Consider the following 27,946-nt stretch of genomic DNA (forward strand, 5'->3'; position numbering starts at 1 on the left):
TGAAAACATCTGTCCAACGTCAAAGCCTTCTGTCTGGGAAAATCCACACCAATTAACGTTATATCCTTTATTTCTGCAGTCATCTGTATCTGTCCCAACCTCGTCTGGCTTCATGGTATGGTAAGATCCACAGGCTGTCGGCTCTCCTGCTAAATAACACAGTCGCCTTAATTTCTCCAAATGTCACTTTTATCTCTAACAAACCAGAGAGTGTATCATTTCATCTTCAACGCATTCAATGTAGTGAGGGTGGCGTCTACACTACACGAAATGCGCTCTGTAGTGCCGTTTCTCCATTGTCGGCTACTGTAGAAACATGACGACACAATGTTGACCTCCATTGTCACGTGGCATCTCAGCTACTATGGAGCAGGAATGAACTTATCGTTCACCCCTCATATGGGTCCTCCTCGGAGTCTGTCGTTCACTCGGCAGCCTGAGTTACTGCCAGCGCCAGAGAGGCAAGTCTGTTGTCACTGGACTGACATATCCATTTTGTTAATGATGTGACATTCAATGTTAATAAAGCATAATGTTATTACAGCGCAGTGATGTTGCGCTATAGTTTTAACACAGCTGCATCATAAACTTTAGTCCTGCTAGTGTTTACAGCTAACAGCTGATGAGTTGTCTGGGTCCGCTCCACTTCAGCTTCCTGACAGGGTTCTACCGGGAGCCGTCTGTCAAAAACAAACAGACTGGCTCATTAAAACACGTTAGCGTTAGCCCTGTGGTGTGTTTACAGCTAATCCTGTCCGCCAGAGAACGTAACTTTTCCCTTTTATTTGCCGTTTCACAGCTCTTGACTGCTGAATAACCTGGCAGTGTTTGAGAGCGATGTGCATGTTTGTTTCTCTGTCAGCAGAATGCAGACCTAACGTGGCCCATTCTGCGTCTAGATCTGCCAAACTGCTGCATTTATATTATGCGTTTATTTCTTTGTTCCTTTGTGTTTGAGTTCTTTTAAGAACTTTGTGGCTTTATCCAGATTATTTTTAAATTTGTTAAATTTTAATAAGAGTGGAAGAAACAGAAAACCCCCTCCCATACTCGGAGGTGGTGAGGTGGTATGTCCTGCTTGCTGTACAAAGCTTTTCCAGTGTTTTGCCTGGTACTTTATCTTGTAACTTCCAGTCACCGAACTCCTCAACCGCCTCTGACTGGTTCATTAAGTGTTTTAGCAAGTGCCGTACCTCGTTTTCTCCATACAGGATCAATGCATTGTGGTCCTGCAGCCAAAAGTGCTTATCCAGGGTTTTCAGCATCTGGAGAAGGTCGATTGTGCATTCGCTTTGTGAACTCAGATTGATAAAACTGACTCTTGTTAATCTTGGCCCTACCCTCAGTGAGTTCAACATCTTTAAGCAGTCCCAGGGACGTGCGCTGTTCGGCCTTCAGTGTGGATTTTCCTCCACTGGCTTTCATGGCTGTCAGTATCTCTATAGCCTGCTGAATGTGGTGTCTGGCATCCATTAGAGACATGTCTCTTGGCTGAAGTTTCTGAGTGTCTTTCATGCAAGCCAGATCCACTAAAAACCCAGAGTTTGTGAGTTGTTTTTGAAGGCCCCAGGAATTTCTTCCTCTGTCACTTCGAGATGCTTCCTCACAGGCTGTAGCAGCACTATCTACTCACTGATGGTGAAGCAAAAGTTGCATGTTTAGATCCGAGGCTGCTTCTTCGAGCAATCTCACATTTTTTGCGGACTGGTGGTACACCGAATACAGCTTGGAGATAAAAAACTCCAAGTGGTTACATCCAGCAACCATGAACTTGTTAGTAGCTTAGGATAGCAGTAAGCCTGTTTAAGTTTATATTATTTAATTCATATTTTAGGTTAACATATTTATAGGCCTTCTTGCTATGTGGGAGCTCAACCAGGTCACTCTGCCCCTTCTGTGCACAACTCCTTCTGCAGCGCCAATAGGCAACAAGGGTTTGATGTTTTAACTTCAAAGAGAAGGCTGGCACTGCTACCAAAGGAAGCTAATCACTGAGTTTGAAGGGTGTGCAGAACTTCACCTGCCTTCCAGCTTCTCTTTCTAAGGTGCTATAGCTGCTAACAAACTCTCAGCTTCCAGTGTCAGAACAAAAACTCTTCAAAAAGCAAATCTGTAGAGTTGTAAACATTTTCCTTTGCAATTTTTGCCAGTGTAATATACTTATGTTAGAGTAAATATTTTTAATGCAGCCTGTAGTTCTCATAAGTTATGTAGGCATACTTTTGTGAAACCTGGTGAGCATTAATGAGAGTCAAAAGTGATCTCTAGCTCTGGGGCTTTCATCTCTTTTAAAGGCTGTGCTCTGTACTGTTCGTACTTGTGTAAAATAAAATAAAAGTAAATCATTTAGTTTTTCTCCCTGGTACTCATCTCAAGGTCTCCTAGATTTTCCCCAATACCTGGAGGATGAGAGCCTATGCAGGTTTAAGGACTGATGATAGTATCAAGGCTGGCCCAATCACCTACCGTCACTCTCTTCAAATTAATGCTGGACTGTCAGGACAAAGCAGACCACCACTCCTTCCTCTAGCACCATAAGAAGGTCCCTGTTGTCACTTTCAGATATAAATATCATGATTTATGTAACCACACTTTGTAATTGTGGCACTGTTTTTGTAAATAAGGATCAACTTATGTCTTTTAATATACATTTATATCTCAAACAGTAGGCTTTTATGTACAATAGTACAGTGAAGCAGGGCTCTGCAGTGCGACAGTTTCACATATGCCCATAAATGATTTACAAGCACAGTGGGTTAGTGAAGACTAAAGTCTACTGTAAATAATGTTAAGGTTATATTATACCAATAGTCATTTATACTGTTCCTCCTCCAGGTTGTGGGTAGACCCTCTGTAGCGGATAGATGTAGATTTTTAACTAAATCTCCAACATTTGTAGGCACATGTCAACTGTTCAGATCCAATTGTCTTCACATCATAAAACGTCATTGCACATAAGGAGCTCAGGCATGTTATGAATATGTATATAATAAATTGTTATAAATTAATTCTGTGCTACTTGAACATTTTTGGACTACTGTCCTCCTTAGGAGAAAGATTAGTGTAGCGCTACAAGCAAACTTGGGAACAGATCCATGATATAATCCCTCATTTTAACCACATGGGATTGATAGATACATATACACACACACACACACACACACTTACAAGAGAGACATGTATTTCGACTGGAAAGGTAATTTATGAAACAACATCAAAATTTTAAGATCAGGTTTTGGGTAGTTGTATTAACTACACAAGCTCAAACAATAAACCAACGAGATGTTAACGCCAATGCAGAGATGCTGAAGGATAAAAGCAAACTATTACAAAAAGCACAATTGCCACCAGGATGTCCTGACACCCCCCCCCCCCACACACACATGTGCGCCACCACCTACAGACAGCATGACACACCCACAGTGAAGGGAAGAGGGGCTCCCACAGTCCACCACCCTGTCAGAACACACGAAAGAGGGAGAAGGGCTGAGGGAAGTCACGCAGCCCAGAAACAAGTAAATTGCCCCACCCTTAGCAGAACCTAGCAGTTGACAAACACATTCACAGGACCCATCCACCTGTAACAGTCTCATAAAAAGAATCCCCATTTAAAATCAGGACACAAATCAGCAGTGGCTATACAACCCTCAACTAAAGCAGTAAATCATCCACCCAGCTCTGACTTTTGCAGACATTTAAGGCAACTCGGTGCATCAACCTCCATTGCCATGTTGAACTCTAGCAAAACAGGCCATGCAGTCTACAGGGTCTTGGCAACAGGTAGCTTAAAATGCCTATAATAATTTAAAAAGTGTTCAAACGTTGGCTGGCACACCATCCAAAAACCCTAACCTGCTCCCCAGCCACACTATAACACAATGCATCAAGAGAGATCCTGAGTGCTCCCTGAACATCAACTCTTAATGAAAATGGATAACCACACAGGCCAACTAATTCACTGATATACAAGCTTAAATTTAAACAGCTAGCCTTGTAATCAAACTTGAACCATCTGTTTATATTTATCAGTGTTAGACGCTAGCTATCAATACACAAACATGTTTTTTAGTTTGTCTTTTTACTAAAGGGGGCCAAACTCCCCTAAACAGATGAGAAAGTCTGAGTACATTATCAGTCTTCTCCAGAGCAGCCTTTACTGCCAGTTAACAATCTGTGGTGTCAGTCAAATGAACACCAAGCTTTATTTGGACATTAAGCCTTTCATTCACAAACACCTCAGAAGAAAAACCTTCTGGATATTCCCTCTGTCACATCCCAGAATACCAACAGCAACTTCTAATGACATTTTCTCACATCTGATACAAAAATCGGCAAACTCAGGACTCAGTTCTCTTCCTCTCACCATATCAAACATGCATCACAAAACAAGCAACGCAGCATTAAATCAGTCTGTCCACACATCCCTCACAATGTTGCAACATGTCTGCAAGGATAAAGATAGAACCACACTGACCGTGCTGCACACACTTTTGAAAAGAAACACAAAACCCACCAAATGATCAGGAACATTAACTCGATCCAGTTATCACTACATATTACACTCAGCCTCCAAGAAACAGATAACAGAAACAGCAGAACCCCCCCCCCCCATACTCAAGTTTTGTCTCCAACTTCTTTAAATACATCCAATGCAATACAAAATAATTATTTTCTTTTAATGTTGAAAGCCTCAAGTATTAGGCTACACATGTGAGATGCTGATGAAAGAGTGTGCAGGTGATTGGTACTAAAGGTGGGTGACCCTAGTAGGGTGGACAGGTTGGAGCTGTGTCTAGTACAGGTCACGGTCTGGTATCTCTGGATAACCCCCAATTTGTTTGTAATAAAAAAACAAAAAATACAGTTTGTGTTTTGTTTCAAAGCGTTAGTTTTAGAATATCATCACCCTTCTAACTAGGCTACATGGGCTACTTTTATTTTGAAGGTTTTATCGGTTGCTTTCGCTTCCAAAAATGGACCACGTGACCATCGTTTTTGGTTTATAACGAAAACGAATTGACGAAGTTCAGACTCTTCATTTGTTCAAAGAGAAACAAAATGAATCGCCAAAAATGGGTCTGTTTTTAATTGTTTTTTGATACTGATATCAAAAATGGTTATTTGTTTGGAAACAAAAAACAGAAACTGTATTTGTTTTATTACAAACAAATTACAGATTATCCATAGATACCCAGACCGTACACCGACCAACCTGGTACCCAGTGATTTTAAGAGAGTTTAAAATTCTGTTACATGAGCTGGTAACTGTGTGCATGAGCAGCAAAGCTGAGATCCTGACTTTTAAGTCACTTTAAGAATGACTGTTAACCATAATGAGCTGATACTTTGCTTCATTTATGTTTGGATAAAAGCACTGTTATTGAAACAAATGTGTTCTGGTCAAATAAGCAATTATTTATCTGTAATTCATCATGTAGCCTAGATTTATCAGACTTAATTTCAGCACCTTACAATGTTCAGAAAGCCTGCTGCCTCTCTGCACATATGCTTGTGTAAGATGTTACTGTATGAGGTCATATTTGACATTTATACGGGCCTTGTATATTCATTCTTATATATGGTAGATTAATGGAAAATCCTGTAAAAAAAATGTTAACAATGAAACAATTAAGGGAAAATGTCAGCTTTCAGTAGATTTGTCCCACAGGCTGCTATTTGCTTACCACTGCTGTAAAGTTTTACTTTTGTTTTCTGAGGTTTTGTAATTTCTTGTTGTATCTGCTCAATGTCACTGCACAATGTCTTATTGGGTTTGTCTTGTCTCTTTTGGTTTATCCTGAAGACACACACTCATCCATTCACTACTGACACAACTGATTTTCCACACGACATTTGACTTTTCTGTTACTTGTACAATAAATCATCTCTTTAGCATGCAAACCTGATGTGTCACCTCCTTTGTCACGGGCTAAGAGCTGGCTTGTGACTTTACTTCCTGTTTTACTTTGATGCCATCCGTCTCTGTATTCTTTGTTGAGCTTCATTTCCTTTGTCTTCTGATTACCCTGATGTGTTTCATTCTTTATATACAGTCTATGCTTGAGCTAGCGGTCTATCGTGGAGAGCCGTGCACCTCCAAGTGTAACTTTACGGTTTAAAAACAATCTACTATTCTTTGTGGGGGTTCATCTGTGGGGATGATTGATTCGAAGTACATATTAAAGGCAGTTTAGAGTCATCAATAAGTTATTACACGTAGGTGTAGCATTCCTTGAGAGTCAGCAAACAATTTGAGGTGATAACTGCATTTGATCAGCGACATTTCTGGAAGCTTAAGGAGGTAGATGCATAATTTGGCAGAACAGCTGTTGTAGGCTACCTGCAGAGATTTACATCCACCTTTTTTGTCAGCATATAATATGAGTTATGCCTGCAGACAGGTAGCTGGGCTGTAACTAGGGCAATGGTTTAGTTAAAGCGAGAAGTTAGGTGTGTGAGAGTTTGTTTGGTGGATTAGAATTTGCCAAAAAAGGTAGTACAGTTCAATAAATATAAAAAGATCCTTATAATAAACGTTCAACAACATCTGACTTGAGTAGTTATTGTTGCAAAGTGTCCAGGAGAAAAACGTATAGTGCACATATTAGTAAACGGTGCATTTCACATTGCCACCCCTAATTACTGCCACATGCCAGAGAGGTTTCATGCTGAGGCAGCTGAGTTCAGCAGCTTTATGGCTCTTTGGAAGAAGCTGCTTAACTGTCTACCCATTGTTGTCTTTACAGGTGCCAGAGGAGCTGATTGCAGAACCTTCCAGGTGTGATTAGCTGTGTCCAGCTCTACAGGAGAGAACAGATCCAGCTTTTTTTTTTACTCACAACACCTGAACACTACTGATGTGAAATTATGACACTGGATTCTTATCAGCTCTATTATAATAACTCAACACATTAAGTCATACAAAACTACTTTTACATTTGTAACTTTTTAATATTGATGTTCTCATGAATGCAAGACAAGAGTTTAATTTATTCAACTATTGCCTTTGTATTAGGAATACAGTTATAAAGTATATCAAAATAATTATACTTATCATTCATCATCAGTTTCATATTTTAAATAGTGTGATCTAAATTTAACATTAGTTAACAGCTGTAAATGAAAATATTAAGATGTTATAGCTAAAATTTTACATATGTTGAGAAAGTATAAAATGAACGGTTGATGTTACGGTTTTATTTTGACATTTCTTTGAGAGACATTGAGTGAGAAGTTACTCTAGTGAAAAACAAAGACTTATATGCACAGTGAACAGTTTAAGCCCTGTAGGTGGTGTCATTGCAACCTCTGAGAAGGTCTTGTGTGGTTTACAATGTATAGACACCCATTTACCACATGTGCAAGGTCACAATAAAAAACACCTTGTGGGATTCATAATTACTCTGTCCAGATCATTCTTTGTTTCAGCACTTACCCACAGGATGGTTTGGATGTGCCCACATTATTTTGTGTTTAAACTAGACTTATATCAGAGCAGCAAACAAGGCACTCTTCAGAAACTTCAGGCTCTGTTATACAGTCTGTGGTTACTGGGTGTATGGCTCCTTATTTATCTTAAAGTAGACAGGAAAAATACTCCTGCACACACAGAAATACACTGCATAATGACTTTTCAACATTTCATGTAAACATGTTTGGGAGTATTTTCACTTTTTCACTTATACTAGACTGATGTTCTTAAGAAGAGTTCAGTTTTAATGTTCCATGTTTTATCTGTGGTATACGATTAGCTTTTCAGTAAGTAGTAAAGACAGGGAGTGTTAATATATAGAATTACAAAGACCCAAAAAACACATTTTTTTAATGGATCTATGATACAAATATGGACAATATTTAAAAGTCAAAACAAACAGAAGGAGAGAATGCCTTCCACGTGTGTTAATTTTCTAACGTAATTTAATTCAAAAAGTGAATCTTTGATATATTCTAGAGTCATTACACAAAGTGAAGCATTTCAAACCCTTTTTGCTTTAATTTTGATGATTATGGTTTACAGCTCATGGAAATAAAAACCACCATCTCAAAATGTATTAAAATTTTAGCATACATACATTCCTGTATTATAAATTATACAGAAATGACTGGAGAAGAGCTCTCTAATCAGCTAATTAACGCAAAACACCTGCAAAGGTTTCTGAAGCTGTAATCTGTCTGGTTCTGATGCTCACAATGAACTGTTTAAATTTTTTGAGATGGTCCTCTAAAAGATGCCTGTGTTTTAATGTTGACAGCACTATTATGTCACATACATGTGAGAAAAATGGAACAAGGGACAACGTCTTTAAATGTTTGTGCTGTCCTTTTAAGACAATTTTATATCAGCTGTCAATGTCCAGTAGCCAAGACCTGCAATGTTATTTTAAGCTTTGAGTACCAGATGGGGAGGCATCAGAACCTCAAGAATCTGTCAGTAATCCCACACAGCCCTGCTGACAGCAGCAACACTACCCCCGCAATCCTAGGACCCTAGTTCTTTTGCAACAGTGCCATCTAGTGGAGAGAAGGTGGTAATACAGGAACACGAGGGAGGTTAACCCTGTCTGCTAGCACGTCCGCATGCAGATAATCCTCACTTTGTCATTCCGTCCCTGCTTGTTTAACGCTGTACTTAATGTGCTCGTTCTGTTTAGTCTTTTTATCTCTGTAGATATCAATTCAAATTAGCTTTATTGGCATGAATGTGTAACAATATTGCCAAATCATACAACATAAGAGCAACCCCATACATTTCATTAAACAAGTAATCGAAGGTAAAGTATCCATCGGCTTTGACGCACTTTGTTTTCATTTTTTAACACCGTGTAGAGAGTTCAATAAAGTGTCATTTTACACTTGAATGCATGCTTGCATGAGTGGCAGAACGAGCGGCCTATGACACTCAAGCTGAAAATGTCCGACAACGCCATTACAGTAAGTTTTATCAAAATTAGGGGGGAGAGACAATAAAAAATAATTATAAAATATACAATTTATTTGGTCATATTTTAATAGCAACACCTGCTCTATTAAAAAAAAAAAAACCCAAACACCATTCAAATCAACAAACCCGCATGCGTAATTAAGGAATCAAAATCAAACACAAAAACCCACATGCAATATGTATCCAGTTAATACCAATATTTACAGAGCCAATGTCTGGATATTCAAACACTTAAACATATCGCTCCAAACCAGTTCTGTACATCCAGGACAGTCATATCCAGACACTGTATCAATATACAGCAAAGTTTTATACCGATATCCAGAACAGAAAGAGTGGGAGGAGAAACGCACCGGGGAGTGTTAACCTCTTAATGGGCACCAGGCAGCCTCGACAGCAGCATGAAACGGCTGTAGCTCGGTCCTGCTGTGATGTGAAAACACCATTAAAATAGGGCCACGATAAATTAAAGCAAACAAGGTAAGGACACGCCACCCTCAGACCCCGGCAGGGGGGCAAGCAATCCCCACACAGCACTCAACTATAACAAATAAGACCGTTAGATCTTGATAAACACCAATGGGACGAAGAGGGAGGCATGTAGCTTACCGAGGCACCCAACGCCAGCAGCCCAGGTATTCATCTATCCACTGTCGTTACGCTCGTTAGTGCCACCCGCACAACAATGCACTGAAAGGCACGAGGATAGAGAGAGGAAAGAAAGAAAAAAAAGAGAGAAAAAAAAAAAAAGACTTCCTTACCACTCCGCAGGAAACTGACAACCTCTGGCAGCGGCAACAAGCATACAGCACGCCAGCCCAAACACGTCTCCACACCCAACAGGAGAAGACAGAAAACCAAACGACTCTACCACACAGGCTTAAAAAGAGAGCTCCCCACCTCTCCCAATCAAAGGGGATGAGCCCCAGGTGTGCTGGTGCCACACATGCATCCCTTGATATTATTTTACCCACCCACCATCAGTGATCACATCTATATTTTGTGTTGAGTAAGAACCAGAGAATAATGAACATTTGCCAGGAAGCAATCTTTTAAGACACATTGCTTCAGTCAACCAGGCACCAAAGCATGAGTCACTACTAGATGGCAGCATCAGGTTTCTAACTTGTCTAAGTGTGTACAGGTACCTGGCCATTGTCCATCCAATGAGAGTGATGGGAAGAATAACATGTACCCCAAAACGTTTGGAAACAGCACTGAGAAATCTTACGATACCACTCATAAGAGATATGTTGAGGAGTACCTACTTGAGGAGTAACTACATATGATGACCTTTCCAAGTGAACCACCCTCACAAACACACACACAAACAAAGAAAAAAACTGTTGCACTGCCACACACATCTCTTTCCCTTTTGTGCTTACAAAGTGATAAACCTTTTCATATAAGTAAGCTAAAACCTTGACTTTGACACCACTCTTTGGCCAATTTTCATATTAACTTCACCACTAAGTATCAATAACAAACTTGAGACCTTGACTTTTATCTATCCAACAGAGGTTTTCTTCATAATGAGTCTTACAGCCTCACAGAGCTACTAGTGTGGCTGTACTGTTATGCAGTTTTTTTGACTACAATCCCAAACAACTTAAAACTGCTCAGCATATTGTTAAAATGTCTGTCTTCTGTCTTCTAAAAAGTCTTCAGCTTTCCAACTCTCCTGCACAGCATTTTCAAATTATTATATATATGTGTTTTATATAGTATTAAGGGTGTAATGATTCTCCAAATCCACATTTTGAACTGACTTTGGGTTTTAAGGATGCGATTCGATTTAACTTTTTCAGCATCTGCTAGAGCAAATAGGAAGACTCACAAGATAACAAGTTGTACCTTTAAAACAACAGCTTGACTTTCCTTTCCTGCAAAAAGCTACCAGCCACCCTTTAAGGACACTTTAAGAACCCTAATATGTGAATTTTGGGTTTGTTGTGGGAAGTCTTCATGGTTCCAGCCCTTCGCCACAGTCACAGAAAAGTGCATGCTATAACAGGTACTTCAGTTGATGTCGGTAAAACAGTGGTAAGTATAATTTAGCTTTTTTAACTAAAGTTTAGTTAAAGAATCATTTCACTAAATATGTAATCTGAATATATTGTAATGATTGTTCAGAAAGGTTTAGTGGGTGTTTTCCCTCTGAAGTAGCTACTCTACCACCAGAGGGAGACTCTTACACATTTGTGTGTACGTTTCCATGTGTCCCAACAGTTTACACACTTATTTGTCATCATAAATAATATCATGCACATGTACTTTGTGTGCTAAAATTCTCACATAATGAGCACTTGTGGGAATTCTGACTGAAACATTCAACCCTAGACTGTTGTGTTATCTTGGCACTACACCTTAGCAAATCATTTTGATGTTTATGTGTGTATGGAAGAAGGGGGGCAATTTTTTGTCTATTTATTATTTTATGGGCCTTAAGTATTTAAACTAAGTAAGACATGTTTATGTAGGCTAACTGCGTATTAGACAGACAACACTGTAGGCTAGACAATGCCTTACATGCTTCTGTGATTTCTATCAACAGCTAGGAAGGCATGAAAAACAGATAACACCGAAGCGTACCACACCACGGTTTCTTTAACGAGACCACATCCATCATGATATGTCGTACAGATACTCATACAATGCTTTTACAAATGACAGAATAGTGAGCAGTGGTTGTGCACAAGCAAGCAAATGGTAAAAGGTTGCATGCACGTGTAGAGATGTTGCTCTACATTAATCTGTGATCTCAAATTTACAGTTGAGACAGCAGGGCTTCAAACAGGAAGTCGACTTTGAACAAATAGCAGGTCACATTTTCTTTTTCCTTTCATAAGCCAGATCGTCCACAGAGGAAAAGGTTTATGCCAACTTCTCTTCAGAAGACAAAATGAATATAACTTCTTGTGTCAGTTTCAGCTTTGAACATAAGTTCCTGCCTCCTGTTTACATCTTAGTATTCATCATTGGCCTGGTAGCGAATGGATGGGGATTTAAGTCTTTACTCCACAACTGGAAGAAACTGGGTAACGTCAATGTTTTTGTTCTCAACCTCGGACTTGCAGATATTTTGTATCTGCTCACACTCCCTTTTCTGATGGTGTACTACTTTAAGAAGAGTAAATGGATCTTTGGAGATACATTCTGCAAGATAACAAGATTCTGCTTCAACCTGAATTTATATGGCAGCATCGGGTTCCTCACCTGTATAAGTGTGTACAGGTACCTGGCCATTGCCCATCCAATGAGAGTGATGGGAAGAATAACTGTCACTCATTCTGTGGCTGTCTCTGTCATGGTTTGGTGCTTAGTGAGCGTTCAAAGTCTTCCAGGGATTTTCTACCCAAAAACATTTGGAAACACCACTGGGAAATGTTATGATACACCACAAGAGCCGTGTTGAGGATTACCTGAAATACAGCTTTGGACGGACACTCACTGGGTTTTGTGTCCCATTCCTCATCACACTGGGCTGCTATGGACATGTGATTGTCATTCTTTGCCACACAATTCCACTGACAAGGTACTGAAACAGAGCTGCCTGAAATTGTTATTCATCTTGATTCTTCTCTTCTCTGTTTGTTACGTTCCCTATCATGTATTCCAGAACCTGAACCTCTTAGTAAGAGTTCTGTCCAAAAAGGGAATATGCTATGAATGGTTTAATGGAGTCTACATTGCTCATCAGATAAGTCGTGGACTTGTGTGTCTGAACAGTGCTCTCAACCCTCTGGTTTACCTCCATGGAAATGAAGATATTTCTGCTCAGCTCAGACGTCTACACCAGCAAGCTCGTCAGACGTTCAGTAATGTGTTTTTTTCTATCTCCGGCCATGTGCCTGTGGTACAAACTGCAGATGAAGATTAACAAGAGTTGAAAGTTTAAAATTAACTGTTTGTATACCAACAGCTCAAACTAAAGTTCTTGCTGTACATAATTTTTTTTCTTTGCGTTAGCCACAGGTTGACCAATAAACAGGAAATTCAACAAAACCACAGCCTGCTGTGTTGTTCTGTTGTTCTGCAATTTTCTTTTAATACAACTTTGTGGGGTGATAATGATACCATTTATAAATTACAGCAGCCTGTCCCTGCCCACCTTTTTGAGTAAAAGCAGCCTCTTTAATTTGACTGGATCTTCTGATATTTGTCACTTTTTCTGATTTGCTGTTTTGGTAGTCTGTCCAATGTGAATTTACTAAAACAAATTACATCACTGACAGACTGTTAAACCAATCTCCATTCTAAAAGCAGGTGTTTTATGGTAGGGCCATGTTTTTTCACAGTAGAAACTAGAGATGCTTGTAATTATTCCGATTTTTAAAAAGTCTGTGGTGATTCCGATTTTGGCTGATTAAGATTTTCTTTCTTTCAAAGATAATATATATATAATTGAGAGCATACACATAGACTTTTTTGATGTTTCTTTAATAGAAAATCTTTATTAGGAAGCTCATTAGCATGAACGTAATATGTAATGTCTTTCTGTTTTTCTGATAATGTCTACTTGATAAAGTGCTAAAATTGGTTAATTTGGTGGTCTCCCAAGTAAAGTCTAAATGTAAGGAAACACAGCTTATTTTGGACTTACAGGTATTTTAAATTGAGAGCTTTGTGTCTTCTTCACCTCCATGCAGACAACATGTTTTAGTATGTGTATATGTGTGTGAATGTTTGTGTGGCTGTAACAGTAGTCAGTTACTGTCTGTGCCGCTGTGTGCATGGCGTTAACTGCTGTGTAGCAGCAGCATTCACTTTGACACAGAAGTTCACAACTGGCTTGGCCCCACAGTTTACCATTTTCATTCTCTCTGATGATGGCCTGAAGCCACAGATCTCTTTTTTTTCAAGTGTGAAAAAAAACTGTTGCACTGCCACACACATCTCTTTCCCTTTTGTGCTTACAAAGTGATAAACCTTTTCATATAAGTAAGCTAAAACCTTGACTTTGACACCACTTTTTGGCCAATTTTCATATTAACTTCACCACTAAGTATCAATAACAAACTTGAGACCTTGACTTTTATCTATCCAACAGAGGTTTTCTTCATAATGAGTCTTACAGCCTCACAGAGCTGCTAGTGTGGCTGTACTGTTATGCAGTTTTTTTGACTACAATCCCAAACAACTTAAAACTGCTCAGCATATTGTTAAAATGTCTGTCTTCTGTCTTCTAAAAAGTTTTCAGCTTTCCAACTCTCCTGCACAGCTTTTTCAAATTATTATATATGTGTTTTATATATAGTATTAAGGGTGTAATGATTCTCCAAATCCACATTTTGAACTGACTTTGGGTTTTAAGGATGCGATTCGATTTAACTTTTTCAGCATCTGCTAGAGCAAATAGGAAGACTCACAAGATAACAGAGTTGTACCTTTAAAACAACAGCTTGACTTTCCTTTCCTGCAAAAAGCTACCAGCCACCCTTTAAGGACACTTTAAGAACCCTAATATGTGAATTTTTGGGTTTGTTGTGGGAAGTCTTTCATGGTTCCAGCCCTTCGCCACAGTCACAGAAAAGTGCATGCTATAACAGGTACTTCAGTTGATGTCGGTAAAACAGTGGTAAGTATAATTTAGCTTTTTTAACTAAAGTTTAGTTAAAGAATCATTTCACTAAATATGTAATCTGAATATATTGTAATGATTGTTCAGAAAGGTTTAGTGGGTGTTTTCCCTCTGAAGTAGCTACTCTACCACCAGAGGGAGACTCTTACACATTTGTGTGTACGTTTCCATGTGTCCCAACAGTTTACACACTTATTTGTCATCATAAATAATATCATGCACATGTACTTTGTGTGCTAAAATTCTCACATAATGAGCACTTGTGGGAATTCTGACTGAAACATTCAACCCTAGACTGTTGTGTTATCTTGGCACTACACCTTAGCAAATCATTTTGATGTTTATGTGTGTATGGAAGAAGGGGGGTAATTTTTTGTCTATTTATTATTTTATGGGCCTTAAGTATTTAAACTAAGTAAGACATGTTTATGTAGGCTAACTGCGTATTAGATAGACAACACTGTAGGCTAGACAATGCCTTACATGCTTCTGTGATTTCTATCAACAGCTAGGAAGGCATGAAAAACAGATATCACCGAAGCGTACCACACCACAGTTTCTTTAACGAGACCACATCCATCGTGATATGTCGTACAGATACTCATACAATGCTTTTACAAATGACAGAATAGTGAGCAGTGGTTGTGCACAAGCAAGCAAATGGTAAAAGGTTGCATGCACGTGTAGAGATGTTGCTCTACATTAATCTGTGATCTCAAATTTACAGTTGAGACAGCAGGGCTTCAAACAGGAAGTCGACTTTGAACAAATAGCAGGTCACATTTTCTTTTTCCTTTCATAAGCCAGATCGTCCACAGAGGAAAAGGTTTATGCCAACTTCTCTTCAGAAGACAAAATGAATATAACTTCTTGTGTCAGTTTCAGCTTTGAACATAAGTTCCTGCCTCCTGTTTACATCTTAGTATTCATCATTGGCCTGGTAGCGAATGGATGGGGATTTAAGTCTTTACTCCACAACTGGAAGAAACTGGGTAACGTCAATGTTTTTGTTCTCAACCTCGGACTTGCAGATATTTTGTATCTGCTCACACTCCCTTTTCTGATGGTGTACTACTTTAAGAAGAGTAAATGGATCTTTGGAGATACATTCTGCAAGATAACAAGATTCTGCTTCAACCTGAATTTATATGGCAGCATCGGGTTCCTCACCTGTATAAGTGTGTACAGGTACCTGGCCATTGCCCATCCAATGAGAGTGATGGGAAGAATAACTGTCACTCATTCTGTGGCTGTCTCTGTCATGGTTTGGTGCTTAGTGAGCGTTCAAAGTCTTCCAGGGATTTTCTACCCAAAAACATTTGGAAACACCACTGGGAAATGTTATGATACCACAAATAAGAGCCGTGTTGAGGATTACCTGAAATACAGCTTTGGACGGACACTCACTGGGTTTTGTGTCCCATTCCTCATCACACTGGGCTGCTATGGACATGTGATTGTCATTCTTTGCCGCACAAATTCCACTGACAAGGTACTGAAACAGAGCTGCCTGAAATTGTTATTCATCTTGATTCTTCTCTTCTCTGTTTGTTACGTTCCCTATCATGTATTCCAGAACCTGAACCTCTTAGTAAGAGTTCTGTCCAAAAAGGGAATATGCTATGAATGGTTTAATGGAGTCTACATTGCTCATCAGATAAGTCGTGGACTTGTGTGTCTGAACAGTGCTCTCAACCCTCTGGTTTACCTCCATGGAAATGAAGATATTTCTGCTCAGCTCAGACGTCTACACCAGCAAGCTCGTCAGACGTTCAGTAATGTGTTTTTTTCTATCTCCGGCCATGTGCCTGTGGTACAAACTGCAGATGAAGATTAACAAGAGTTGAAAGTTTAAAATTAACTGTTTGTATACCAACAGCTCAAACTAAAGTTCTTGCTGTACATAATTTTTTTCTTTGCGTTAGCCACAGGTTGACCAATAAACAGGAAATTCAACAAAACCACAGCCTGCTGTGTTGTTCTGTTGTTCTGCAATTTTCTTTTAATACAACTTTGTGGGGTGATAATGATACCATTTATAAATTACAGCAGCCTGTCCCTGCCCACCTTTTTGAGTAAAAGCAGCCTCTTTAATTTGACTGGATCTTCTGATATTTGTCACTTTTTCTGATTTGCTGTTTTGGTAGTCTGTCCAATGTGACTTTACTAAAAAACAAATTACATCACTGACAGACTGTTAAACCAATCTCCATTCTAAAAGCAGGTGTTTTATGGTAGGGCCATGTTTTTTCACAGTAGAAACTAGAGATGCTTGTAATTATTCCGATTTTTAAAAAGTCTGTGGTGATTCCGATTTTGGCTGATTAAGATTTTCTTTCTTTCAAAGATCTATAATTGAGAGCATACACATAGACTTTTTTGATGTTTCTTTAATAGAAAATCTTTATTAGGATGCTCATTAGCACGAACGTAATATGTAATGTCTTTCTGTTTTTCTGATAATGTCTACTTGATAAAGTGCTAAAATTGGTTAATTTGGTGGTCTCCCAAGTAAAGTCTAAATGTAAGGAAACACAGCTTATTTTGGACTTACAGGTATTTTAAATTGAGAGCTTTGTGTCTTCTTCACCTCCACGCAGACAACATGTTTTAGTATGTGTATATGTGTGTGAATGTTTGTGTGGCTGTAACAGTAGTCAGTTACTGTCTGTGCCGCTGTGTGCATGGCGTTAACTGCTGTGTAGCAGCAGCATTCACTTTGACACAGAAGTTCACAACTGGCTTGGCCCCACAGTTTACCATTTTCATTCTCTCTGATGATGGCCTGAAGCCACAGATCTCTTTTTTTTACTTCCCTTCGCTCTTTGGGGAAGTAAAGAAAAAGTTGAGGGTTTTTTGTTTGTTTTTATTGTTCGATGTGCAAAATGTGACACAGCACCTTTTCAGCATGGTGGCACTAGTTTTTTCAATTTGGCACTTTTACAGGGCTTGTTTTCACACATGCTCTCAACTATGCGGTTGGGGTGGGTAAACCTAGGCCCATGTATGCCATGTCTCAAAACTGGCTAAACTGTTGGCTTTTTACAACATGTCTGATCACCCCTATGCTTGTGGTTCATGCCCTGACGGACTTTTTCAAGGCAATGTCACAGAGTTCCCATATATTAGCAACTATGTTGAACTGGAATTATCCTTTAATGTAGCCTACCTTGACATGATTATCTCTGTCTAGGTCTGGGAGAACTTCTGCACTCTCTTTGCTTATACTGTACTGTAATTATAGGATGAATATCATGCCATATCTTGAAACTGGAAAAAGAGCTTTAAAATGTTGTGACTAGCTCGAAATCTAATAAAAAAATATGTCTATAATTTTGTGGTAGGCTGAAAAAAATTTAATTAAAATCTCTACTATTTTGTATTTGAGTTTTCCTTCTTCACATCTGCAGTACTGTTTTAACAGTGTTTCTCCAACACATTTACAACCTTGTAAAGCGGGAAACTGGTGCGCAACTTGAGAAAAAAGATGAAACTTGAATTTCAGATGTACTTCTTCAGAGCAAAGTTTACAACACACACTTTTCAGAGATATGCCCACATAGTTGCGAGTTTGCGGGTCACGTAATTTCTAGCAGCTTTGTCTAGTTTTGGTCCAAGAAGGGGAACTGCTGGATTTGAAAGGTGAAGCCAATGTGGAAGTGCCTTAAACCTGCATTCTTTGTAATTGTCAGCAAAAGGCGACTCCACTGGTTGTCACTAATTTCAAGTCTTCTTCAATATCGCATGATGTTCATTTTGTAAATGATGGTCCTATTTAGAGAAAAATATACAGCAGGGTACGCTATAGGGTGTGGCTACCTTGTGACTGACTGACAAGTCACTACCACCTATCAGTCAGAATAGTGGCGAATCGTATCCAGGGCCTTGTGTACATTTAACTGGCAGTGAACTTGTTTTTGGGTTTTGTCTGTGTTTTCATTTAAGAACTTTGACCCTTCCACAGTATGATTTTAGTGCATGACAGTTGAAGCAAGACACAGCAGGCAAAAATATTGTTTTATCATGCACTGGTCAATTTTGAGATTTCGGGCTACTTTTCTTCCGTAAAATGCCTTTTTTCAGACTAGTGGGAAAACAGTTAAAAATACTGGACATTTGACAGCTGATGTAAAATTGTCTGTCTTAAAAGGACAGCACAAAAACATTTAAAGAGTCTCCCATGTTCCATTTTCTCCCACTTATGTGACGTAATAGTACTGTCAACATTAAAACACTGAGGAATCTTTTAGAGGACCATCTCAAAAAATTAGAATACTGAGGAAAGGTTCATTGTGAGCATCAGAATCAGACTGAGAGATTACAGGCTTCAGAAACCTTTGCAGGTGTTTTGAGTTAATTAGCTGATTAGAGAGCTCTTCTCTAGTCATTTCTGTATAATTTATAATACAGAAATGTATTTTTATTCTGAAATGTTTATAAATTTTGAGATAGTGGAGTTTTTATTTCCATGAGCTGTAAACCGTAATGACCAAGATGAACGCAAAAAGGGCTTGAAATGCTTTGCTTTGTGTAATGAATCTAGAATATATCAAAGATTCACTTTTTGAATTAAATTACGTTAGAAAATTAACTTAACACAATATTCTATTTATTAAAGAATCATCTGTATTTACTTTATATTTTTTATCACCTGAAGAATTTATTACACATTTTCCTCCCAGAGTCACACTGTGGATCAGATGTCCCACCTGCTGCCAGAGAGCTGCCGAGACCTGGAGTCCTCATTGTGCTATGGTGCAGACTGACATGGAAAGGCGTTCTCTCCTCTGTTTATTTGGACTTCAAATATTGTCCATATTTGTGTTATAGGTCCATTTAACAAAAATATATGGTTTATGGTTCACTTTTAATAAATTCTATATATATTTACACTCCCTGTCTTTACTACTTACTGAAAAGCTAATCATATACCACAGATAAAACATGAAACATTAAAACTGAACTCTTGCTTAAGAACATCAGTCTAGTATAAGTGAAAAAGTGAAAATACTCCCAAACATGTTTCACATGAAATGTTGAAAAGTCATTATGCAGTGTATTTCTGTGTGTGCAGGAGTATTTTTACTTTCTACTTTAAGATAAATAAGGAGCCATACACCCAGTAACCACAGACTGTATAACAGAGCCTGAAGTTTCTGAAGAGTGCCTTGTTTGCTGCTCTGATATAAGTCTAGTTTAAACACAAAATAATGTGGGCACATCCAAACCATCCTGTGGGTAAGTGCTGAAACAAAGAATGATCTGCACAGAGTAATTATGAATCCCACAAGGTGTTTGTTATTGTGGCCTTGCAAACTCTGAGGTCTCAGAGCTGACTGAATGCACATGTGGTAAATGGGTGTCTATACATTGTAAACCACACAAGACCTTCTCAGAGGTTGCAATGACACCACCTACAGGGCTTCAAAACTGTTCACTGTGCATATAAGTCTTTGTTTTTCACTAGAGTAACTTCTCACTCAATGTCTCTTAAAGAAATGTCAAAATAAAACAGTATATAACATCTACCTTTCATTTTTTACTTTCTACTAACATATGCAAAATGTTGGCCTATAAATGACATCTTAATATTTCATTTACAGCTGTTATCTATAATATTAAGTTTAGATCAGACTATTTAAAATTAAAATATGAAACTAATGAATGAGGAATGATTTTATTATGTATAATTATTCTGATACACTTTATAACAAAGTAGTACAAAAGCAATAAGTTTAATAAATTAAACTCTTGTCTCGCATTCATCATCAATATTAAAAGGCTACAAATGTAAAAGTAGTTTTGTATGACTTGAAATGTGTTGAGAGTTATTATAATGATAGAATCTGTTAAGAACCCAGAGTCATAATTTCACGTCAGTAGTGTTCATGTGTGAGTAAAAAGAAAAAGGAGGAGCTGAAGAGCTGGAAGCTTGAGCTGTTCTCTCCTGAAGAGCTGGACACAGCTAATCACATCTGGAGGGTTCTGCAATCAGCTCCTCTGGCACCTGTAAAGACAACAATGGGTAGACAGTTAAGCAGCTTCTTCCAAAGAGCCATAAAGCTGCTGAACTCAGATCGCCTCAGCATGAAAACCTCTCTGGCATGTGACAGTAATTAGGGGTGGCAATGTGAAATACACCGTTTCCTAATATGTGCAATATACGGTTTTCTGCTGGACACTGTGCATTAATAACTACTCAAGTCAGAGCTTATTGAACGTTTATTGTAAGGATCAAACGCAGTTATCACCTCAAATTGTTTGCTGAATCTCAAGGAATGCTACATCTAAGTGTAATAACTTATTGATGACTCTAAACTGCCTTTAATATGTACTTCGAATCAATCATCCCCACAGATGAACCCCACAAAGAATAGTGTATCATTTTTAAACAGTAAAGTTACACTTGGAGGTACACGGCTCTCCTCGGGAGAGACAGCTAGCTCAAATAATGGCATCGGTGCTCCTCGGTGTGACAGTTTCTGGCAGACCGCGGTGAAGTTAGTTTTAAGTTGGATATTCGACAGACATTCACCCAGGATCTAGTGACGGCTTTTTAGTCAGTTCACCCAGTGACGGTTGTATAAGTACAGTTAGCTCACCGCTGATGGCTCGCTTTTAACCAACGGGGGTTAGCTTAGGGACCATCAAAGTTAATCTAACGCATTTTGGCTTCTCCCACACTAACGTTGTAACGTTGCTTACACTAATGGCTAATTAGCGTAACAAGCTAACGTTAAGCTAACAAGCTATATGCCGACAGCGATACCTGTTAAATGTTAACACATAAATAAAGTACAGGAATTTCACTCACCAAGTAGAACACGGATTTCCTGAAGGTCTCTCTCCAATGAACTGCATAGCCTGCCATTATTCATCCAGCATCTGCATGTAGAAATGTCCAAAAGGCTCCGACAGGCTGAGCCTCAGAGCTCCGTGTAGCTGAGTGAGGCTAACAGACGGCGGACCGAGTGCTAGCAGTGGCAGCGGCTAATGGCGCCTGTCAATCAAAGTGGCCACGCCCCTAATAATGCAGAACTTTAAGGCTTAATATAATTTAAACAGGTGAGTTATAAAAAAATTCACCCCCCTCACAGTTGTCACGAAGGACAAAATTAGCGATTTGCACTAAAACCATTTTTTGAACCAGGCTGTAAACATGTTTTATTCTGCTGTAAAGTTGGGCATTTTAACATGGGTCAGTGGAGATTTACTCCCTTCTGCAGCCAGCCTCAAGTGGCCACTCGATGAATTGCAGTTTCAGATACTTCGTATTGGTATCGGAAGTGAGAGCCGGAGGTTGCCGCTTGGTCGCAACCTACCGTCTATGGTCGCAACCCTTATTTAGATATTCCATCCATCCATCCATCGTCAACCGCTTATCCAGCTGACATTGGGCGCTTATTTAGATATTCAGAGCCAATATATTTCTGTGTGTAAGTGACTCTTCAGACATGCTGTTACTCATTTATCAGTTTTGATATGTTATATAGTGGTGTTGTTAAGGATTTGATTCGATATTGACTCTGTAAATATTGTTTTTCAATGAAAATGTATAGAATTTTACAATACTTATCAGGCCTTTTTTCAAAATTAGTTTTTCCTCATACTTTGTGCCTACAATCTCCATTTCAATAGCACTTACATGCACAAACGTTTCAGAGGTCTTCCTGACTATATTTTGAAGGTTTACAGTTTGTCATTCATAGCCTAATTTATAGAACATTTTATTCCCCAAAACAGGTGCAAATATATATTTTTTATGCGTTTTTTGAATTTATAAAATAAAAAAATATATAACCGAAATCCCCCCCCCCCAAAAAATAATTTAAAACCTGACTTAATTCAGTGTTCAGATTTAAATTCTTGTATATAATTCTTAATACTGCCTCATTTGCATACTTTAACATATTTCAGAAAACCTGTAATACAATAAAAATATTGTCTTAAAGTAATCAACGAGGAACGTTTCATGGTGATATCAGTTAAATTGTTTACCCTACTTTTCACTTCAGTTATTTGATCGCCTAAAAAGGTCTTTTTCAATGTTGAGTTGTACTAAAAGACACTGTAAAGCTCAATTTATACTCCTGCGTAGGGTCTACATGCCAAAGTATAAATTGTACTTAAGGAGTCAGTTATACATTGTTTCAGCCAAAATCCAAATCACAATCTGTGCTGTCTGGCTTTCATACTTTTTGGTAATAGTTTTGCTGTTTGCTTTATCTTTTAAATCTATTTGAAAACCTGAATAATCATTGTACTGCTTGCGTTTCTTGCTATGTTGAACTTCTTGTTCCCATTCTGAAATCCCAGGAACTAACTAGTGTATAAAATGTTTGTTACTAATAAGAATGACAGTCAAAACTGCAAAAATAAGACAGTATTGATAAGCTGCAATTATTCTTTAATCTTGTAATAAACTGCAAGGCAGGTTTAACACAAGTAAAACATGTTTAATAGTAATATGATGAAAACAAATTAATCCCCCTGTAAGAATTATGAACCATACTCCCATCATAGTCTTTATGTATTCATTCTGTGATTGCTCCTGATGTTTGTCTAATCAAAAAAATAAAGTGTCCAAACCCATTTTGTGACTTTGTATTCAAATAAGTATTGAAATTAAATTGGATGTTCAGTTTGCAAAAAGTCAGTTCAGCACAAAGAATAGTGCTGCTAGTTTGAACATTTTACAGCTATTATAAAAGTTAATTTCCACCATCATAATTCATTGTATCTCTTTCCCTGCAGTTATCCCAAAGAGTCTGTACCACTGTAAATTACCAGTCTGTTTTATCATTGAGTTATCTATTCATTTTTGGACTTGGATGTGGACCTCTTGACACGTTTTAAACATCTAATGAGACATCGACAGAAAACCCAAACTAATATGATGATCAGTAGACTAGATGCTACAAAAACTGCAATCACATCTAGACTATGATAGGCATACCATGGCAATTTATAGGACTCAGTGCGCAGATGTGCTGCACCTTGTGCCTCATGACGAACTCCATCCAGAACATGGCACTGTCTCTGGGTTTTATTGGTTTATCATTATGGAGCTGTGAAAGTTTGACCATATTCTTCTTGTATGGCTTTTCTGGATCTAGAATATTCTTGAGAGCACTCGTCAGAGACTCAACATCAAAGGTCGTCACGTCAACAATCTCAGCCACCCCTCGGGACTTCAGACGCACCATGTTGTCATACTGGTCAAGGATAAGAGGAATGCCCAGAACTGGGACACCATGGTAGATAGCCTCGTAAATTCCATTAGTACCCCCATGTGTGACAAAAACCTTGGTTTTGGGGTGACCTAGTAGATCATTTTGAGGCAGCCAGTCAACCAGCATGGTGTTGTTTCCCAGAGTGATGGGTCTTTTCCCAATGTGCCTCCACATGACCTTCTGAGGGAGGTTGGCAAATGCTGAGGCAATGTACTCCGATATCTCTGGGCCGAGGTCACCTATCAGGGTTCCCAACGTCATGACAATAACCCCATGCTCACCAGAACTCTGCACAAATTCTTCTAAATCTGATGGGAGAGACGTTGAGGGCTTACCCTGGAACCCCCCGATGTAGACAACGTTTGGCATGGTGGGACGAGGGAACTCCAATGTAAAGTCAGACCGCATTAACCAGAGGTCAGCTCCCTGGATGAGCGACATGACGCTGACATCAGGTCCAAAATATTCATCACACACAGCCTGGTAAGGAGGGTTTGACACATAATAGTACATGTAAACCAACATGCTATGACAGATTATATTATTGATTCTTTCAAAAAAGTCCATCTTGTCAGTGTAGTGAGAAAACAATTCAGGGACGTAGGACAGAGGAGAAGGAGCGATGGCGAAGTGGGCCTCTCCATTGAAAAGCCAGCGCACATTGAAAACCAAGGGAAGCTGGAGATAGTGTGCCAATAGCACGCCACCTGGAAATGCAGGGTCAGTCAGAAAAACATCATATGCAGTTTCCTTCAGCTCCTTAATTAGCGTTTTATTCTCAAAGATGCAGATGACCAGTTTTGCCACAACTTGCTGGTTCTCCCCCATCATGTTGAAAAGGTTCCAATAGAAGTTCAGAAATGCCCATAGTGAGCCTTTGCTCTGACGGATCTCTATTGATCTCTTCAAGAAAGAGGTCATATAGGCTTGGCTCTCCATGTTTTGGGACTTTTCCTGGGGAATGGTAATGGAGGTGTAATGGGGTGAGAATTCGGAAACATACCAGCTGGTGGAGGAACGTAGTACTGTAACCTGATGGCCCCGAGAATGAAGCAGCTCCACCAGGATTTTCATGTTAAGCCAGTGGCTTCCATCTATAGGGTAAACCAGCACTTTTCCACCATCACAACTGGAGGACAGAGTAGCTGAAAACAGCAGGATGAATGGCAGGACTGGATATAAGCCCATCACTGCAGGAGATAAAAAAAAAAAAAGCTTACTGAACAAACATTTGCAGTTCATAGCGCTCAAGCTGTAAAAATAACTCCACACATTATCCACCATATTAAAATCTTAAAAAAAGTTGTCATTGTTAATCTGATAACAGTTGCCATTCACAGTTCCAGCAGCAACATGAAACATCAGCAGTCACTCAGAGTTGTTTCCAGCCACCTGACACATGTTAACATAATATACTTGTCAGGGTTTAGTGAATACAAAACAGGAGAAAGCCCAAATGCAAGACACTGGAGAGCAGACATACAGTTTTAATCCAAAACAAAAGGCAGAAACAAAACTTACGGGTAATGGAAAGTGGCAAAATCCGAAGTACAGAATTGGCAGTAGAGCAACAGGCAGAATATTCATCATATGACAACGACTGGATAAGGCCTGACAGAAACAGCAAACATTTAACACCAGGGACTAACGAGCAGGCAGGAACAACACAGGTGAGAGGGATAAGGACTAACGAGACAGCCAGGCAGAGAGACTGCAGGGAAAGGAGGAGGAGGAGAAGGGGGAGGGGACAAGCAGTCTCAGATGAAATTCGTGCCACACTGGTTGACCATGTCCTTGTCCATGGTATGACTATGAGGGAGGCCGGGCAACGACTACAGCCAAACTTGAGTCGCTTCACCGTTGCCTCAATCATAAGAACCTTCAGAGAGGAAAACAGGCAGGTGTGCTTCAGACTACTCTCTACTGTAACTTTTACAGTAAAGCTGATGATACACGGGGCAACTTTTTGAGCAATTTTGCCGGGCAGTCTTGCTGGTGACAAGTCTGACTATGTTTTGAACGGATACCGGTGGTACGGGGAGGGTGGCAGAGTGATGGGGGAAGGGGATTACAGTAGTAATCTTTACTCATTACCATTGACGGCAACATTGCCCAGCACCATTGCTCTAAAAGTTGCTCCGTGTATCATCAGCTTATGAGGTTTATTCTTTGCTGTTACAACACATACATGTACTGTAGCTAGTGCACTTTAGGTAGTAATACTGTAAAAACAAATGCATCAAATTGCCTCACATATGAATAGAGTGTTTGTATGCATCCATTTTGTAAACAGTAATCGCTTTTTTTTTGTAGGACACAGAGACGACCAACTATTGGAGGCAGACTAAGGCTTTTGTCAGAGGAACAAGAGAGTGAGGTGGTAAATATGGTCATTGCCAACAATGTAATTCGCCTGCAAGAGATTTAAAGGAGCGTGATTGAAGACAATCCCCAGTTTCGAAGGATAAATGCCATCAGCCTCTCCATATGAGGGGCCATACAAGCCATAATCTATTCTGTACCTCTCACTCACATACTTTTCTCCTTTCACATACATATATTTTCACTCACACATTCATACATTTTCACTCTCACATACATATATTCTCCTTTCACATACAGATATTTTCTTCACACATCCATACATTTTCACTCTCATATTCATACATTTTCCCTCACACATTCATACATTTTCACTCTCATATTCATATATTTTCACTCACACATTCATACATTTTCACTTTCACATACATATATTTTAATGCATGCATTCACACATTTTGCTCATGCACATGCATTTAATGTGTACATTTAACATTATATACAGTGGGGAGAACAAGTATTTGATACACTGCTGATTTTGCAGGTTTTCCTACTTTAAAAGCATGTAGAGCTCTATAATTTCTATCATAGGTACACTTCAACTGTGAGAGACGGAATCTAAAAATTTTAAATCCTGCAGCGCACGCAAGGTCCCCCTGCTCAAGCCAGTGCATGTCCAGGCCTGTCTGAAGTTTGCCAGTGACCATCTGGATGATCCAGGAGGAAAAGGAGAAGGTCATGTGGTCTGATGAGACAAAAATAGAGCTTTATGGTCTAAACTCCACTCATTGTGTTTGGAGGAAGAAGAAAGATGAGTACAACCCCAAGAACATCATCCCATACGTGAAGCATGGAAGTAATGTTTGCGTATAACTTACGTGACAGCTAACGATAAGTTTAAAACTGATGCTATGTCTTGGGTAATGGAACTGTAACTTTATAACTCTGAGCAACTTTTTCTTTAGTTACTTTAGGTGCGCTAACATGTTGTGGATATTAGCTAGCAACTAACTTACGTAATGTTAAACACCATCAGGATGATACCTGTCAATAGTTAACTAGTCTATAATTCTCCTGTCAGTCACAACATGTGCATGACAGGAGATATGTGTTACTGCAAGTGACCACTGCATGACCATCAGAAAGCTTTCTTGGCAGGCAGAAGACTGACGTTGTAACGTTATGCTTTGAGTTTATGAGCAGAGAGTAAGTTAGCCACTGACTGAACTTTAACTCAAAACAACGCTATAGAAAATACACAAATGTAATGGTAGTGAAATGCTTGCCATTTTGGCCAGTTTGAATAATTAAAAACCTACAAGGACGTAAATATTTTTTTCAACTGCGTCGATTAGTTGTTGCACCTCTAATATCGATATATCATTCTATGGGCCATAAGTATTTAAACCCAACAAGACATGTCTAAGTAGGCTAACTTCTAGGGGTGTGACGAGATCTCGGGATCTTGCGAGATTAAATTGTGACCAGATATCTTGACAGGTAAAAAGCTGTCTCGCGAGACTCAAGCAAATTAAACATTTTTCACACATTGTCAAGCCACACATTATTTTTCTCACGCCGTACGCCCTGATCAACTGAACCTGCTCCCGCTGTGAGTCCTGACAGCTGTGACGAGTTGTAACGTAGCTCTGCCTGATCAGTTTCAGTGAACATGAGCAGAAGATCTGCTGAAACACAGTAGCTAATAAAGTCAAGGAGTTATAAATGTATTAAAATTAAATAATTTATCATTGAGGTGAAAAGGTGCCACAATCACATTTTAAGAGGTTACTTCCCCAAACAAAGATTCAACGAGGAGGGAAGACTAAATCATAAATCAGCAGGGATGATATTAAATAAGTTGATCTA

At 39.0% G+C, this 27,946-nt stretch overlaps 2 protein-coding genes and 2 pseudogenes across 3 annotated transcripts in view; 2 read left to right on the forward strand and 2 right to left on the reverse strand.

Annotated features, from left to right (window-relative positions):
- Positions 1 to 9,508, reverse strand: part of LOC119905916 — a 50,565-nt gene extending 41,057 nt beyond the window's left edge. For both annotated transcript variants that reach the window (XM_038723316.1, XM_038723312.1), the window contains exon 1: positions 9,295 to 9,508. The gene's annotated coding sequence lies outside the window, so the exon portion shown is untranslated. The remainder of the gene's footprint in view (positions 1 to 9,294) is intronic.
- Positions 9,509 to 11,498: 1,990 nt separating this feature from the next.
- Positions 11,499 to 13,133, forward strand: LOC119904946 (annotated as a pseudogene).
- Positions 13,134 to 15,182: 2,049 nt separating this feature from the next.
- LOC119904924 (P2Y purinoceptor 1-like) lies at positions 15,183 to 17,837 on the forward strand. The gene has a single exon (XM_038721544.1). It carries the CDS (start codon positions 15,379 to 15,381, stop codon positions 16,357 to 16,359), a length of 981 nt encoding a protein of 326 aa, XP_038577472.1. The 5' UTR covers positions 15,183 to 15,378; the 3' UTR covers positions 16,360 to 17,837.
- A 5,075-nt stretch (positions 17,838 to 22,912) lies between these two features.
- Positions 22,913 to 25,384, reverse strand: LOC119906225 (annotated as a pseudogene).
- Positions 25,385 to 27,946: the final 2,562 nt, after the last annotated feature.

This window comes from Micropterus salmoides, unplaced genomic scaffold (assembly GCF_014851395.1).
Source record: "Micropterus salmoides isolate LMB-PRFRI ecotype aquatic unplaced genomic scaffold, ASM1485139v1 Ms_hic_scaffold_16, whole genome shotgun sequence".
In the NCBI taxonomy this organism is placed as follows: domain Eukaryota; kingdom Metazoa; phylum Chordata; class Actinopteri; order Centrarchiformes; family Centrarchidae; genus Micropterus; species Micropterus salmoides.